Source organism: Thermothielavioides terrestris, chromosome 4 (genome assembly GCF_000226115.1).
Source record: "Thermothielavioides terrestris NRRL 8126 chromosome 4, complete sequence".
Lineage (NCBI taxonomy): Eukaryota > Fungi > Ascomycota > Sordariomycetes > Sordariales > Chaetomiaceae > Thermothielavioides > Thermothielavioides terrestris.
Genome location: NC_016460.1, coordinates 97,337 through 113,100, shown reverse-complemented (window position 1 = coordinate 113,100; position 15,764 = coordinate 97,337). Strand labels below are relative to the sequence as shown.

Genomic DNA, 15,764 nt, shown 5'->3' with positions numbered 1-15,764 from the left:
GACCCCCGGGAGCGTATCATGGCAGCGGAAGCTGTGCAGAAAGGATGCAATCTCACGGTTGTTGGGGGCCAAACCAGCCACTGGCGCTTGACGCCTGTGCTTCCGCCATCTCGACCACGCGGCTTCCCCGGAGGATTCAGGCATGACAATCCTCTGGCCACGGGGGGAGAAGGGAGCCCCCCTTATATTCGGAGGCAGCCGCTGCCGTGAGCGCGCGGGCAGCCAGCATTCTCCTCCGAAGACACCAGCGGCACGGGGACGAGTGTCAGACAATTGCCGTGGACGCTGCAGGGAAACCTCAAAGTCCCCTGGGTTCATCAGCCTCTTCTTCCTGCTCTCTGCGATGCCCGGCACCGACGCACCGGCCGAGTCCGAAAAGCCCGCGGCGGCGGGCACATCGTCAACAAGCGCGGCGGCGCCTGCGGACGCCGCCCGGCCGAAGCGGCGGCCCGCGCGGTTCTGGATGGTCATCGTGGCGCTCAGCCTGCTCGCCTTCATCACGTCCCTCGACGCCATGATCCTGTTCACGGCGCTGCCGACCATCACGGCCAAGCTCGACGGCTCGGCCGTGTACGTGTGGATCGCCAACTGCTTCGTGTTCGCGGCGACGGCGGTGCAGCCGCTGGTCGGGCAGCTGGCCGACATCCTTGGCCGCAAGGTGCCGACGGTCGTGTGCGTCGCGCTCTTCACCCTCGGCAGCGGCATCGCCGGCGGCGCGGCGAACCCGGCCATGTTCATTGCGGGGCGGTCCATCCAGGGCATCGGCGCGGGCGGCATCTACTTGCTTATCGATATTATCGCCTGCGACCTGGTGCTGCTGCGGGACCGCGGCAAGTGGCTTGGGATCATCAACTAGTGGGCCGGCGTGGCCGCTGCGCTGGGGCCGGTCCTCGGCGGCGTCCTTGGCGAGCACAGCTGGCGGTGGATCTTCTACCTCAAGTGAGTGTCCCCCAAGCCGGTTGGATGCCCTGGCACCTGGTGCTGACGCAAACGTAGCCATCACATCTGTGGTATCGCCTTCGCGACATCGAGCTGTTTATGCACGTCCATAGCGGCGACCTGGCCTCTAGTATCGCGTCGCTCGACGTTGTCGGCAATCTCATCTTCATCCCGAGTATCATCGCGGCGCTCATCGGCCTAGTAACCGGCGGCGTCGTACACCCGTGGTCGTCGTTCCGCGTGGCCTGCCGATCGTGCTCGGCGCTGTGGGCTGGCTGTGCTTCCACCTGTACGAGCACTTCATCGCTCGCAACCCGGGGGTGCCCTCGCGCCTGTTCGGCAACCGCACGTCGGCGGGCGGCTACGTGCTGATGTTCCTGTCGTCGGTGCTGATGCAGACGGCGGGCTACTTCCTGCCCGTCTACTTCCAGGCCGTCCTCGGCACCACCGTGATGGACTCGGGCGTCTACTTCCTGCCGTTCGCCATCGGCACGCTGTTCGCCGCCGCCGTCGGAGGCGTCCTCATGAGCCACCTCGGCGTCTACCGCCCGATCCACGTGGCCGCGTTCGCCCTGAGCGCCGTCGGCTTCGGCCTGTTCACGCTCCTCGGCCCGGACACGCCCAAGGTCGCGTGGGCCTGGTACGAGCTGGTCACGGTCATCGGGCTGGGCCCCACCATCTCCACAGTGCTCCCGGCCATCCTCGCCGGCCTCCCGCAGTCCGACGTGGCCGCCGCGACGGCCGTGTTCTCCTTCATCAAGACCTTCGGCTTCGTATGGGGCGTGTCGATCCCGTCCATCATCTTCAATGGCGTGGTCGACGACAGCGTGCCGGCCGTCTCGGCTGCCGACCTGCGGAGCCAGCTGGCCGGCGGCGGCGCCTACGCGCTGGGCCAGCCAGGCGCACGGCCTGGCCCCGACCGTGAACTTTGCCATGTGGAGCGAGGTGGTGCAGGTGTACGTGGCGGGTTTGAAGGCTGTCTGGTGGTGGGGCGTGGCGCTCAGCATCCTAGGGGTGTTTGCCGTGGCCATCGAGGACCACCTGCCGCTGTCGACCGAGCTGGAGACGGAGTACGGGCTGCGGGAAGGCGGGGCGGGAGCAGCGGACAAGGACAGGCCGGCAGCCGTAGAGACTGGATCCGCCAGCACGTAGTTCGACGCGTGGACGCCTGCTGAGGTAGTCTTCGCGAAGCTGCAGCACGAGTGGTGATCGTCCATTGCCCATCGGTGTTGTGAGAGGTGCCCCGCCTAATCGACTCGTCTATGAACGGCGGACCGGAAGCCATTGCTGCCGCGGCTGGGTCACCTTGTGGGTTCCGCAGGCCCCGGTCTGGCGTTGGATGATCCGTCGCACTGCAGCCTGTGTGTCCGATCTTGTGTTCTGCGCCCGTAGGGTTGCACCCGACTCGAGCACAACCTGATGCTTCTGAACGAGACAACTTCTGTCGGGCGGTAGGTCAAGAAATAAAACACGGCAAAACGCCGCCGGGCGCCGGTTTCGCGCGTGAGGCCGGCTGCAGAGAGCCGGGGCCGAATGGGCCACGGGGGAGAAGAGCAGCAAGACGACGAACCCCAAACCCCATTTACCCCACAGCCGACGTCGCAGCACTGCAGAAGCCCGGGACCCTGATCGCCATGACCAGACCCTTCACGCATCGCCAATGACCCAATCCACGAACCACTCGAACGCCGGAAACCGGTTCACTAGGTAAAGTGGGCTTCGGGGAGCGGCGGCGGTTCGCCACCCTGCACTTGGACGGGATGGGCGGGTCGAGCACCGTGGCCGGAGCCAATGGATGGCAGCCCTGATATTCACTGCCGCGCCGGGACCCGCTGGCTGGCCGTAGCGGTGCGAGAAAGCTGATGGAGGCGACGGGGAGGGGCCCTTCGGAGGGTTGCCTCGCGACCGGCAGCCGACGACTAATATCTCGGGCGGTCCGGTGCGCGCACTTCTCACGCAGTGAATATATGCAGTTAGCAGGAAAGTTGGTGTGCGAGAAGGAAATGTGCTGTTCGCGTGTGCGTGTTCATGTGCGGTTGAATGACTACAGGATCGCAGGCGGCCTGCCCAGGTGCTCGGCCACCCTTTGCCGGCACCGCGTGAGAGTAAATGCGCATGAGATGAAGCACGGAACGATTAGCAAAACGCGATCGAGTCAGCAATGGCTGGTGTTGGGAGGGAGACGGGCGTGCCTCAAGCAGGCCGCAAGGTGCCGGTGGGAGGGTGGGGCTGCATTCCGGTGTGCTGCTGTGGGTGGGGCTGTGGGGCTTCGGGGGCGTCGACTGGTGCCTGTGGGCCTCCTGTGGCCTCCTGTGGCTTCTGCGGCATTGAAGCGTTCGCCGCCTCGCTCTGCTTGATTGGAAGTCGCTTGCTGAGTTCGATTGCCGCACTCGATGCGTCCATGGGTGTCTGTTCCGTCTTGGTTCTGTTCTTTCCACGTTGCAGCCGCCGGCAGCGGACGACTGGACCCTGGCGCGCCCCACCGATTTTGGCTGACCGACATGGGTGCTGCCTGTCGCGGACAGTGCAACTCCCACGAGTCTCCATAATCGACCGAGTATTCGAAACGGCTGCATCGCCACGATGGGCGGGAGCGAGAGGCGCTTGGCGACAAGAGCACGACATGGAAAGGTGCTGTGGCTGGGCGGCTCTGGTGCGGGCTGCGCGGGGTCACACCGGGCCTGCAACCTGAGCGGTTCGCATGCGCTTCCGCCTTGGCCGGGCCCTCGACGTCCTAGACGGGGGTGCCGCAGCTGCGCCTATCCGGCTTCAGCTAGTTAGGGCGAGGCTGCCTGCTTGGCTGGCTGCTGCTGGCTTACAACCATGTATGTGTATGCGTGCAAGCGGTAGGTAGGGAGCCTATCCGGGTGGCGGTCGTATAAAAGTGTTCGCAGCAGCCAGCCCGGCCTCGTGGGAATCAGCACCACCGCCTTTTCGTCCGAACCACCTCAGTCCCTCCCCTCCCCGCCGCCGTCACCGACACCGACACCGATCACCGATCACCGATCACCGAAACCGACGCCAGCACTGACCCGATCCGTCCGTGCTCTTTACACTGTGAGTGCCGCCACCCGGTTCCTGCGTTTCGTCCCAGCCCGCCCCGTCCCTCGCAGCACCGTCTCTCCGGTCAGGCACAGGAGCAGCCGATCATTTCTGGAACCCCAGGTTTCCGCCACCGCTCAAACCCCGATCTCGGGTGCAGGGCGAGCCCCGGCGGACCGCTCCCCGTCTGAGGCCCCGATCTTTGTCGCCTTTCTTTGTCGGGGCGAGCCCAGGCACCGCTTTGCTCACGCTGTCCGCAGAATAAATAGCCTGTGCTCCGAGACCCGGGCTCGGCTCTGCCTGTCTGCTTTTCTTTTCCGTTCACCGACACCTCTGAGCCGCTCGCTCCGTTCTCTCACCCCAGAGTTCCCCCGACGGTCGCTGGGCATCCCTCACCGCCCCTCTCCCCGGACTTGCACCCTCGTTTGGCACCGAGTGCCTCTGCCGGAGCCCCCGCCGCTGCCCACCATGCACGGCTACTCGTCGTCGTCAGACTCGGAAGACGACTATCCCTACACCAAGCCCAAGAGCGTCGCGCCCGCGACCACCACGACGAACGATGCCAACAAGAAGAAGAAGAAGCGAAAGCTGCCGCCGCAGCAGACCATCAACCGCATCTGGAAGCGCTTCAGCAACAAGCGGTTCGCCAAGGCCCTCGCCGTGCTGCCCTTCGACCCCGTGCTGCCGCCGACCATCTCGGACCGCTCCAACGAGCTGCTGAGCGCCGGCTACGAGCGCGCCGCCGAGGAGTGCCGCCGCAAGGTCCGAAAGATCATCCAGGAGTGCCGCCGCGTGAACACGCGGTACCGCGACCCGGGCTGGGACATTGTACGTGCCGCCCACACCCCTCCCAGCGGGTTTATACTTCCACGGCTGCTAACCAACCATGCCAGGACTGGGACCTCAAGATGGGCAAGGGCCACTGCCTCAACAGCCTCGGCCGCACCAAGTTCGACCTGAGCATGTCGACCATGATGAACCCGAGCGCAATCGTGCCCAAAGCGGTCAAGCGCGTCCACGAGATCTTCGAGAAGCCGACCTTCATGGCCAACGTCAGCGGCTCCGACGTCAAGCAGGGCAGCCTCGGCGACTGCTGGCTGATGGCCAGCCTGTCCGGCCTCGCCAACGTCAAGGACGGCATCCGGCGCATCTGCGTCGAGTACGACACCCGCATCGGCATCTACGGCTTCGTCTTCTACCGCGACGGCGAGTGGATCTACTCCATCATCGACGACAAGCTGTACCTCAAGTCGCCCTGCTGGGACTCGCCCAGCATGCAGCGCGACCTGCTGCAGCAGATCGACCGCGAGGACGTCGAGCGCGTCTACCGCCAGACCTACCAGACCGGCTCCAAGGCGCTCTTCTTCGCCCAGTGCAAGGACCAGAACGAGACCTGGGTGCCGCTCATCGAGAAGGCCTACGCCAAGGCCCACGGCGACTACGCCTCGCTGGCCGGCGGCTGGATCGGCGAGGGCCTCGAGGACCTCTCGGGCGGCGTCACCACGGAGCTGCTCGCCTCCGACATCCTTGACCTCGACGGCTTCTGGGAAAACGAGCTGAGCAAGGTGAACGAGGAGTTCCTGTTCGGCTGCAGCACCGGCCTGCTCGATGGCGGCTACGGCGACCGCGACGGCATCGAGGAGGGCCACGCCTACGTCGTCATGGAGGCGCGCACGCTGCGCAACGGCACCCGCCTCGTCAAGCTGCGCAACCCCTGGGGCAAGACCAAGAAGGGCATCTGGGAGGGCGCCTGGTCCGACGGGTCCAAGGAGTGGACCACCGAGGTGCAGGAGGAGCTCGGCCACCAGTTCGGCAGCGACTCGGTCTTCTGGATCTCGTACGAGGACCTGCTGCGCAAGTACCAGCACTTCGACCGCACCCGCCTCTTCCGCGACCCGGACTGGCGCTGCTGCCAGCGCTGGATCGGCGTCGACGTGCCCTGGAAGCCGCAGTACCACGAGAAATTCCACATCAAGCTGACCCGCGAGACCCCCCTCGTGCTCGTGCTGAGCCAGCTCGACAACCGCTACTTCAAGGGCCTGCACGGCCAGTACTCGTTCCGCCTGCAGTTCCGCCTGCACGAGCAGGACCGCCCGGACCCGGAGGACTACATCGTGCGCAGCCACGGCAACTACCTGATGGACCGCTCCGTCTCCATCGAGCTGCCCAGCATGCTGCCCGGCACCTACAGCGTCTTCATCAGCGTCGCCGGCGAGCGCAACCCGGACGCGCCCAGCGTCGAGGAGGTCGTCAAGCGCGAGTGCAAGAAGCGCACCGAGAACGAGAAGCTCGCCCAGGTCGGCTACGCCTACGACCTCGCCCACAGCAAGGCCGCCGCCCACCTCGAGGCCGTCAAGAAGGCGCGCAAGCGGGCCGACCAGAAGAAGGCCAGCGAGGCCCGCGTCGCCGAGCGCCACCGCCTGTGGGAGAAGCGCCACCTCAACCGCCAGATCACCAAGAAGCAGGGCCGCAAGAACAACCAGAAGCTCGAGGCCAAGCAGGCCGCCCGCGAGGAGAAGCGCCGCCAGGCCGAGGGGCTCAAGCCCAAGGACCAGGGCGTGCAGACCGAGCCGATCGAGATGCCGGCCGACAAGCCGGCCGACAAGCCAACAGACAGCAAGCCGGCGGACAGCAAGCCGGCGGACAGCAAGCCGGAGGACAGCAAACCATCTGAGGCGACGCCGAAGGGCGATGACGGGCAAGCCGAGAAGCCGGCCGAAGAGAAGAATAATGACGCCGACGAGGCCAAGAGCGAGCAAGCCCCGGCCGAGGCGCAGTCCAAGGAAGAGCCCCCGCAGGACGCCGACAAGGACGCCAGCAAGGACGCCGACAAGGACGCCGACAAGGACGCCGACAAGGACGCCGACAAGGACGCCGACAAGGACGCCGACGCTGACGACTCGTCGCCCGACGCCACGCCGATCCCCACGCCAGCCGAGACACCCACGATGGAGAAGGTCGAGCAGCTGGCCGGAAACGACGGGCAGGCTGAGAAGCCGGCCGACAAGGACGGGTCGAAGGACGCTGCCGCCGAGGACCCCGAAAAGGCCGAGGCCAAGTCCAAGTCCGAGGGCAAGACTGAGGACAAGACTGAGGAAAAGACTGAGGGCAAGACTGAAGACAAGACTGAAGACAAGACTGAGGACAAGACTGAGGACAAGCCGGCGGAGAAGACCGCGGACGCGTCCTCGGCCGGCTCCGAGTCCTCCGGCAGCCCCAGCCCCACGCCCAAGAGCGGCTCGTCAGCCACGGCCCCGTCCGACGGCAAGGACAAGGTGCCGGTGCCGCCCGCCGACGCCGCCAAGGTGTCCGGCCCGCCGCCGCCGCCGCCCGCCAAGTCGTCGCCTTCGCCACCGCCGCCGGCGAAGAAACCGCCGAACATGTACGTCACGTCGGACGGCGAGTCGAGCGCGTCGCCGATCGAGGACTGGGAGGAGCTGTACAGCAGCGACGACTTCTCGCGCAAGCCGCGCATGGCGGCGTCGGCGGCGTCCAACACGGCGGCGGCGAGCAAGTACCGCGACGACACCGAGGACGAGAACGAGCCGGACCCGTGGAACGCCATCTGCGTGGTCGGGCTGCGCGTCTACTCCAAGGACGAGGGCCTCGAGCTGCGCGTCGTCATGGAGGGCGGCGAGCTCCTGGAGGGCGGCATGGGCGAGAAGGGCGGCGTCGACCTCGACAACGCGCAGGCCAACGCCGGCGGCGCGCGGACCGCGCGCGTCGAGAAGAAGGACGACGAGCCCGCCGCCGCCGACGCCGACGCCGAGGCGTACGAGGGCGACAGCGAGGTCGACAAGAAGAAGAAGGCGGCCGGGGGCGCCAGGAAGGGCAAGAAGAAGGAGGGCGGCAAGAGCAGCGGCGGCGAGACCGACCGGGAGACAGATAAGGACAAGGCCGGCGACGGGCTGGCGCCGTACCCGGTCATCGTGCAAAAGGGTAAGGGCGACGAGGAGTACGAGACCGCGCTCGAGTCGCAGCGCGAGTCTTGATGAGCATTTTTTTTTTTTTCTTTGGAATACCCGACACGACACATATAATTGCATCTAGAATGCTTGCCGCTAGGATAGAGGCACGAGCGGCGCTGGGAGGAGTTTAGATCTGTGTCTTGGTTGCTCTCTGCTTGCTTGATGTACGAAGACAATCTGCTCGGTTGCGCTACATATGCTGGGTTGGGCAAGGTGTTTACGGATATGGCATGGCGGGCGTTGGTGCGTTGATACTCCCCGTTCAGTATTTAGATCAATGACAGTTCCGATCCGCAGATGGCAGTACGCGGTGTGCTGGTGAAAACTCGAACGCAAGTGCTCCAACCCTTCCCTCCCAACGCCATGTACCCATCCGGGCGCCCACCCATCCGTGCCGTGTCGTGTCCATGTGGTTCCGAGCGAACTCAGTTCGCCTTCTTCTTTCCAGCCCCGGCGCCGCTCGCGCCCACCGGCTCGCGCCCCTGCTGCTGCTGCGGCTGCTGGACGAAGCGCGCGTATGCGTAGTAGCCGGCCGCGGCGATGACGCCCAGCACGACGACGTTGCCTGCCGCGGCGCGTCAGTGTTCGCTAATCACATAATCAAGGATGGAAGAAGAAAAAAAAAAAAAAGGAAAACGACGCTATGTAATGACTTCCGAAAAGAAAAAAGGGGACGGGGAGGGGAGGGGGGTGCGGTCTCACCAGTGACAAACCGGCCCACCCCGCCGACCAGATCGACCACGCCGCGGACGAGGTCGTTGGCCAAGGCGAAGAAGCCGGCGAGCAAGCCGAACAGGTCGGCGACGAAGGAGTGCACCAGCGCGTAGGCGGTGCCGAACACCGAGGACAGCAGCTCGCCGAGCGAGTGCGCGAGGTCGGTCAGGACGGTCGTGACGGCCATTGTTGGTTTTCTTAACTTTCTTTTTCTTTCCTTTCTTCAGGAAAGCGAGAATAGGGTGGTGGCTGATGGTGGTATGCGGCGGGTGTGCTGGTCTGTTACCTTGATAATCGACGGGGCTGGTGCAAGAAGGGGTGGTGATGTAAGTGAGGGATGGGAGATGGGTGTGGTGGCATGACGTCAACGCGGCGGTGACGGTGGGATCGACAAGATGGCGCACGAACGGCTCGAACAATGTGCGGCGCAAGGCTACGCCGGATTGGGGCAGACCTTGAAATTGACGGCCATGACGCAGGACCCTCGAGGCTGCATCAGAATGGGTGGCGATGACGTCGTGGTCTGTCCGGCGTCTCACGTCCCAGGCCCGCACATAGCACAGCAACGCCCAGCCCGTGAAAACGGGTATCTCATTTACGATTACTACTAGTAAACAGAGATGTCTGCTCAGATCAGCTTTGCCCGGTCGAACGTGTCAGAACCAGCCCGGCCCGGGGCTCCGGGCCGGCCCACCGAGATTAGGATCCACCAGCTTGATGCCCAAATGCCGCCTAAGACTGGGCTCCTGGAGAGCCTCTCTCCCACAACACAACATCTTCAACACCACGATTGATCCCAGTTATGTGCATTGCCTGCATCGTGATAGCTTCATCTTCCTGAGCCTGCGCAGCGGTTCCAACAGAACGGTCCACTTCCTTCCCCTTGCCCTTTGGTGACCCGGGGGCTGCCGGCGCCGCCTCCGGCTCTGACGCCGGGGCAGGCTCCGGGCCCGTGGCCTCGACTTCCGCTTGCGCCTGCCCCTCAGCTTGCCCCTCAGCCTGCCCCTGCTGCGCGTCCGACAGCTCAGACATGATGGCCGAACCGCGGTCGGACGCCGCCGGAAGCTGAGGGGCCTCAATTGGCGCCTGCCTGTTCGCAGCCGCGCCATCCTCCTGCTTCTCCTGGATGACCGGCAGGGCGCCCCGCGGCGGCGCGACCGGCGTCCCGGGGCCGTTGCGGGCCTGCGCAGCCACCGCACTGCTCTCCGCTGTCCCGGCCGCCGGCGTGCCGCTATCCGGGGCCCCCTCTGGGTCGCCGGCCTGGGCGGCGCTGGTCCGGGCCCGGAGGAGGCGCACGCAGATGACCACGCCAGCGACGGCGGCAATTAGAAACAGGACGCCGAGCGAGACGCCAAGGCCGATGGCGACCTGCTGCCAGTGCTCCAGCGCGTCGGAGGTGCTGTTCGAGCCTGACCGCGACCCGGAGCTGGAGCCGGACCCGGACCCGGAGCCAGAACCGCTGTTGGTCGCGGACTGGCAATAGGTGCTGGCGCAGAAGACGGTGGCGGACGGGGCGGTGGCGCCGTAGCTCTCAAACGCCACGACGGTGGGCGACGGCGCGCCTGAGCCGGACGGGAACCTAACCGGTGCGACGGCGATCTCCAGGTTGACCAGGTCGAAAACGGCGTAGGTGCGCCGCAGCAGCGAGCTGCCCAGGTTGTACAAGGCGGGCGAGCTGATATAGGAAGAGCTGCTGCTGTCGCCCGAGGAGAGCTGCTGGATGCCGAACAGACACAGATTGGAGGCATTCCCCAGCGAGTAGGCCACGCTGTAGAAGGCGGCGGTCGGGACGACGAGGTCGGCCGTCTCGAAGCGCAGCTGCGGCCCGCCAGAGCCGCCGAGCTCCAGGACGAACTGGGCCGGGCTGGTCTTGCCGGCGTCGCACGGGATCGTGTAGAGGTCCATCGTCTCGTTGAACGTGGCGCCGGCCATGGAGGCGACGGCGTCGGCCACCGTGTTGGGCAGGTACGACAAGATCTCGGCCGGCCCTATGACCACGTCGATGGGGAAATCGTTGGTCCGCACGGGCGGCATGGCGACGCCGGAGCCGCTGGTGCCGTTGAGGGCGGTGACGGTCGCGCCGAAGGCGGCCACGGACGACTCGTAGAACTGGTAGGACTCGTCGGCTGGCAGGCGCACCAGGTCGCCGTCGAAGCGCGCCTGGTCGACGGCGCCGAACAGCAGGCCGCCGGACGTGCCCTGGGCGTCGTCGAGCCAGATACTGTAGGCTGGGGTGGCGATCTTGCCGGACGAGACCAGGCGGTCCATGAAGTTGGCGTACTGGCCGGCCTCGTCGCCACTGTAGCTCGAGTAGCCGCTCGACAGGTTGCGCCCGAGGCCCAGCACGCCCAGCCAGCGGGTGGCGGAGTCGACCAGGCCCATGGGGTAGTCGTCGAGCTCGATCCCGGCGACGACCAGCGTGTCGGTGAAGTTGCTGCCGTCGGCGGAGGCGCCGTCGAGGGACTCTGCCCCGAAGGTGCTGTAGCGGCGGTTCGCGGGTAGGTAGGTCGACGAGCGCGTCTTGTTGAAGCTGCCCCAGTTGCAGCGCGACGCGGGCACGTCGGTAGCATGGCTGTAGCGGGCGTAGTACCACTCGGGCGAGCACTCGACCGTGTTGGCGTCGGGCACCCACGTGTCGCCGGCCGAGGGCGAGATGACCAGCGACAGGTTCTGCGGCGGCGTGCCGACCGACACGTCGGCGAGGAACGCATATTCGGACGACACGAGGCCGACCTGCTCCGACGCGGCGCGCGGAGAGAGCCCGGGGGCGGCGGCGACGCCGCCGTGCCGGACGAAGGGGAGGAGCACGTGCTGGGCGGCGGCAGTGGCGGCGAATAAAGTTGATGTTAAGGCTGCCCTCATCCGCAAGCGACCGTGGGGCGCCATGTCGCACACAGGGTGCGGGAAAGTGAGCGTGGGGGAGGGAGAGACCAAAAAAAGACCGGACGCCGGTGCTAACTCGGCATGGTGCTGGAACTCAGTGATATCGTGTTGAAAGGAAAGCGAACGACGGCGGAAATGCAGACAGACGAGCGGAGGCCGAGGCACACAAGAAACATCGAGGGACCTTTTTGTGCTATTTTTTCGCCGCCCCCTGCTGCCTGGACGGGTTGCTCCTGCCAAGACACAACGGTCGCCAGGCCGGGCCCTGTGATTGGCAGCGCCGCGGGCGAGACCCAGTGGGGAAGGGGTCCAGGCAAGCCAGATCTGGCAATTTTGGGCACAGGAGAACTGGAAAAACAAAGATATATCCATCGTACGCAACGGACAGGGCAAATAGAAGCAGGAACTGGAACTCGACCTGTTGCAGCACAGTTTCCCTCTCTTTGTCTCATCGTTTCTCGACCGTTCGCTTCTCTCTGCTCAAGCTAATTTGCGCCCCGCCTGGACCATGGATGCCTGCCGCCAAGAATGCTGGGAACTTGTGCGCGCCCAGGCTAATAATCCACAATCACAGCGAGGCCGTATCGAGCAGGTGCCCGTGTGGTTCAACGATTGACAGCACGCACCACGGGATGCTCGACAAAATTGACGAGCCGAACTCAGCGACGGCACAGAGTGCCCGTCCTGTGCCACCACCAGCAATTCTTCCAAAAAAGACCCCGGGATCCGCATGGAAATGGTCCCATCTTTGCCGTGAGCACTGCTGAGACGTTTGATTGTTTGCCGCGCGTTGGCGGATTGCTGGCGACGAGATTCTGGCTGGGCAGTCCCAACTGGCCATCCATCACACCTCGACTTTCGGCCAGCCGGCATCTGAGCCGGGAACCGCCTGCGACGCCAGCCTATCTGGACGGACAACGGGGACGGCTGCTTCCTCCCGGCTGGTGCCTGACTCAGGACCAGGCCGTGACCCGGCAAGCGCTGGCAGCTTATGCTTGCCAGGTGTGCCTTGGGAGCGGCGGCGAGGCTTTCCGGGGATGCCATGGAGTCTCAGGAGCTTGAAGGCGCGTCATTCGTTAGGCCTGCATGCACATGTACAGCCGCTTATGGCGGTCTAGGTGTGGTATGATTAAAAGTCTAAGATGCTGCGCTATTTACAGTCTAAGTTGGACATGGAACGGATAGCAAACTAGAAGAAGCAAAGATCTATAGACATTGTGCTGCCGCCGACGGCACGCACGAAGCTAGAGAACAGGCAGTGGCCCCGCGCCCCTCACAGGCCCGCGATCACCTTAGGCAGCAGCACCTTGTTGAACTCCCACAGGACGGTCGAGAAGCCGGCCGAGAAGGCGGCGCCCGTGTACCACGTGTTGTGGCGGCCCTGCAGGGAGTACAGGTCCTGGATGAAGCCAGCGCGCAGCTGGTCAGCCGTGACGCGGGCGTGCATGCGCGCGTGGTTGGCGAAGATGGAGAAGCTGAGGCTGCCGTTGGACTGCGGCAGCGTGCCGGCCTCGATCATGGTGTCGATGGACTGCCCGATCAGCGCCTGCATCTCGGCGGCCGTGTAGTCCTCAGTGCCGACGGCGGTGAACTCGAACAGGTCCACGGTGCCGCCGAGGTAGTCGATGCGCCCGACCTGCGGCGCGACGGGGAACACGGTGTAGTTGTACGACCCGGGCGCCGGCGACCGGTTCGAGTAGGCGTTGAGTGTCTGCAGCGACGGGTGGCGCAGGATGCCCGCGTAGACGGTCGAGTACTGGAACCGGCCGAGCACGGTGCTCTCGGTGCGGTCGAGCGAGAACGGCGCCATGTTGTCGTCCGTCGGCTCGATGGCGATGAGCAGCCGCTTGGCGTTGATGCACGTCACCTTGCCGTCGGCGCCCTGGACGCGCAGCGAGATGGCCTGGCTGTTGTTGCCGTCGCGGCGCGTGGCCGAGACGACGGTGCTCGAGTACAGCACGTCGTCGCCCAGGAAGTTGGCGACGCTCTCGTACAGGTCGTACAGGCGGCCCGACGCCGGCACGGCGGCCGCGCCGGTGCCCAGCAGCGCCTTGACCATGGGGATGCCCGACGCCTGCATCACAAACAGCGTCGGGACGTGCATGGTGTCGGCGAGGCCCTGCGCGGTCGAGTCCCAGATCTGCGGCACGGCGGCCGACAGGTTGTACTTGTCGGCGAAGTCGCCGAAGTTCATCAGCAGGTCCTCGGGGATGGCGTCCGGCTCGGGGAAGTTGAAGAAGCCCGGCAGCACCATGTCCTCGTACTTCTCGAGCACGTCCAGGTACCGCTGCAGCGCCGCGTACATGTCGGCGCTCGCGGGCGCCGTGTAGTTGGCGACTGGCTTGCCCGTCTTGTAGTCGATGTACTGGTTGGCGTTCGGGGTGAACGCCATGGACCCGCTAGTCGACACGTTCATGCGCGCCGGGAACGCGAACGCGTCCTTGTACTCCATCCAGGCCTGCACGCCCACGTTGATCACCTTGCCCGTGGCCGGGTCTACGTAGTAGTTGGTGTGGCCGCCCTGGGGCGGCGTCAGCAGCACGGAACGGAGCAGTCGGCGGCGGGGGAACTCACGAGCTGGCTGGCCTTCTCGACGACGACGACGCTGTGGCCAGCATCGCGCAACCATACGGCGGCATGAGCGCCCGACGCACCGCCGCCGATGATGGCGACATCGCGGGAGATGTTCTTGCTGCAGCTGCTGCACGGGGAGGTGCTGGCCGCCGCCGCGGTGGCCGCGAGACAGCCGAGGCTCACGCCGGCGCGCATGATGTGATGCATCCTTCAGCACGTGTCAGGTCGGCGGAGGAATGCTGATCGCCACGAGAGCTGCACGTTCCTGCATGCGACGCACTCGGCCGGGCGGGCGGCACCTGGAGACTTTAACCTCGCAGCCACGCGGCTGCCGGGGGCAAGAAAACTGCCGACGGGGTAGCGGGATGGCAGGCTGCCACGCGGCCTGCGAGGACGACGACCAAATAGCGCAGTTCGGACGCCGGGGGTTCGAGGCCCCTTCTTCGTCCAAAAACCCGGTTGCCGTGCTGACCGGAGATTGCAGCCATCCATAAGGTGAAAGGTTCATGCTGGGCAGGGGAGTTCAGACGCGTGTGTTCCGACTCCTGCCCTCCGCCAAGATGCTCCACCTTGGCTCTGGCCCTTGGAGCGCTCTCCTACTAGTGCACTTCGCGATACCACCTCATGTTCATGAAAGGAAAGAGTGGGCACCGCACCTGGCGAAGGATGCGAAAGAGGGGCAGCCCATAACTTCGATGGGGCCCTGGAGCCTGCCATGGATTCTGGAGCCCGCCCTGGCGCCTGGAGCCCGCCAAGCCTCGCACATCTTCCTCCGCGATCGATCGGCAATCGGAGCGTATCATGATCGGCGGCTGGGCGTGCGGACGAGGCGATTTGACTGCGTGAAGTATGCGGAGAACCCAGCAGCGTTGTGCGACCGTATGTATAACGCAGTCTTTCAGTGAGGTGGCCGGATAATTAAAGGTGACGGTCCAGTGGCAGGCCCAAATCGCGGCCAGGGGGCTCCGGGTCGCACATGAAGGGGGGTGCTGGGAGTAGTAGTGTTTACACAACAACACAGGGGGTGGGGCTTGTGCGCGATCCGGAAAGTTCGGCACCGGAACACGAATGATAAGCGCTGCCCTGTTGTGGATCGGATCCAGATGCCATGTGCGTCCCCTGACTGGTCTTTTCACGCTGACTACCGATCCTCGGCATGCCGGCTGACTACTGGTCCTCGGCATGCCGGCGGCACAGCGAACCACGGCCGCAGTCGCTTTGCCCGCAGCACCACACCAGGCCTGCGTTCTCTCAGCGGATGGAGGGAGGCACCGCAAGACATTTCGAACATTTCAAACAGGAAGGTCGCTGGAGTCGACGTCCACTGCATGGACCATTGCCCTGGTTTGGCTGGGTTTGCGTCCGCAGGTACCTAGTGTAGTTAAGTCGATGGAGCCGGTGGGGCCTGAATTGGCCGCGGATCATGCCATTCGTGCAAGGATAACCTTTCCAGTCTGTTCCACTGATTGGGTTCATCTTGCGCAGCAATGCGTCGGGGAGCAGAATCTCCCTCTCGAATTGGGTTTGGCAGCCGCCTCGACGGCTCGGACGACGGCCGCAGGACAGAGAAGGGGGAGAGGGCTTGTTGAAGGTGCAACTCAGGCACAGTGACGCCGACGCCGAGCGGAAACGGCGGCTTTCTGG

General features: G+C 65.1%; 5 protein-coding genes across 5 annotated transcripts; 2 read left to right on the top strand and 3 right to left on the bottom strand.

The window, feature by feature from the left end:
• Positions 1-343: 343 nt before the first annotated feature.
• Positions 344-2,091, top strand: THITE_2145727 (uncharacterized protein; the record flags this gene model as incomplete). The annotated part of the gene is made up of 4 exons (XM_003654905.1): positions 344-855; positions 1,053-1,179; positions 1,236-1,775; positions 1,840-2,091. The coding sequence occupies 4 exons, from the start codon at positions 344-346 to the stop codon at positions 2,089-2,091; spliced, it is 1,431 nt and encodes a 476-aa protein (XP_003654953.1).
• A 2,358-nt stretch (positions 2,092-4,449) lies between these two features.
• On the top strand, positions 4,450-7,973 carry THITE_43019 (uncharacterized protein; the record flags this gene model as incomplete). Its single annotated transcript, XM_003654904.1, has 5 exons — positions 4,450-4,809; positions 4,875-6,539; positions 6,738-6,938; positions 7,071-7,703; positions 7,821-7,973. The coding sequence occupies 5 exons, from the start codon at positions 4,450-4,452 to the stop codon at positions 7,971-7,973; spliced, it is 3,012 nt and encodes a 1,003-aa protein (XP_003654952.1).
• A 220-nt stretch (positions 7,974-8,193) lies between these two features.
• On the bottom strand, positions 8,194-8,917 carry THITE_2118193 (uncharacterized protein). The gene has a single exon (XM_003654903.1). The coding sequence runs from the start codon at positions 8,848-8,850 to the stop codon at positions 8,542-8,544; it is 309 nt and encodes a 102-aa protein (XP_003654951.1). The 5' UTR covers positions 8,851-8,917; the 3' UTR covers positions 8,194-8,541.
• A 417-nt stretch (positions 8,918-9,334) lies between these two features.
• On the bottom strand, positions 9,335-11,905 carry THITE_2118191 (uncharacterized protein). Its single transcript, XM_003654902.1, has one exon. The coding sequence runs from the start codon at positions 11,547-11,549 to the stop codon at positions 9,396-9,398; it is 2,154 nt and encodes a 717-aa protein (XP_003654950.1). The 5' UTR covers positions 11,550-11,905; the 3' UTR covers positions 9,335-9,395.
• Positions 11,906-12,704: 799 nt separating this feature from the next.
• THITE_2118189 (uncharacterized protein) lies at positions 12,705-14,902 on the bottom strand. Its single transcript, XM_003654901.1, has 3 exons — positions 14,401-14,902; positions 14,121-14,328; positions 12,705-14,067 (listed from the first exon to the last, which is right to left on the bottom strand). Exons 2-3 carry the CDS (start codon positions 14,313-14,315, stop codon positions 12,820-12,822), a joined length of 1,443 nt encoding a protein of 480 aa, XP_003654949.1. The 5' UTR covers positions 14,316-14,328; positions 14,401-14,902; the 3' UTR covers positions 12,705-12,819.
• Between the last annotated feature and the right edge of the window lie 862 nt (positions 14,903-15,764).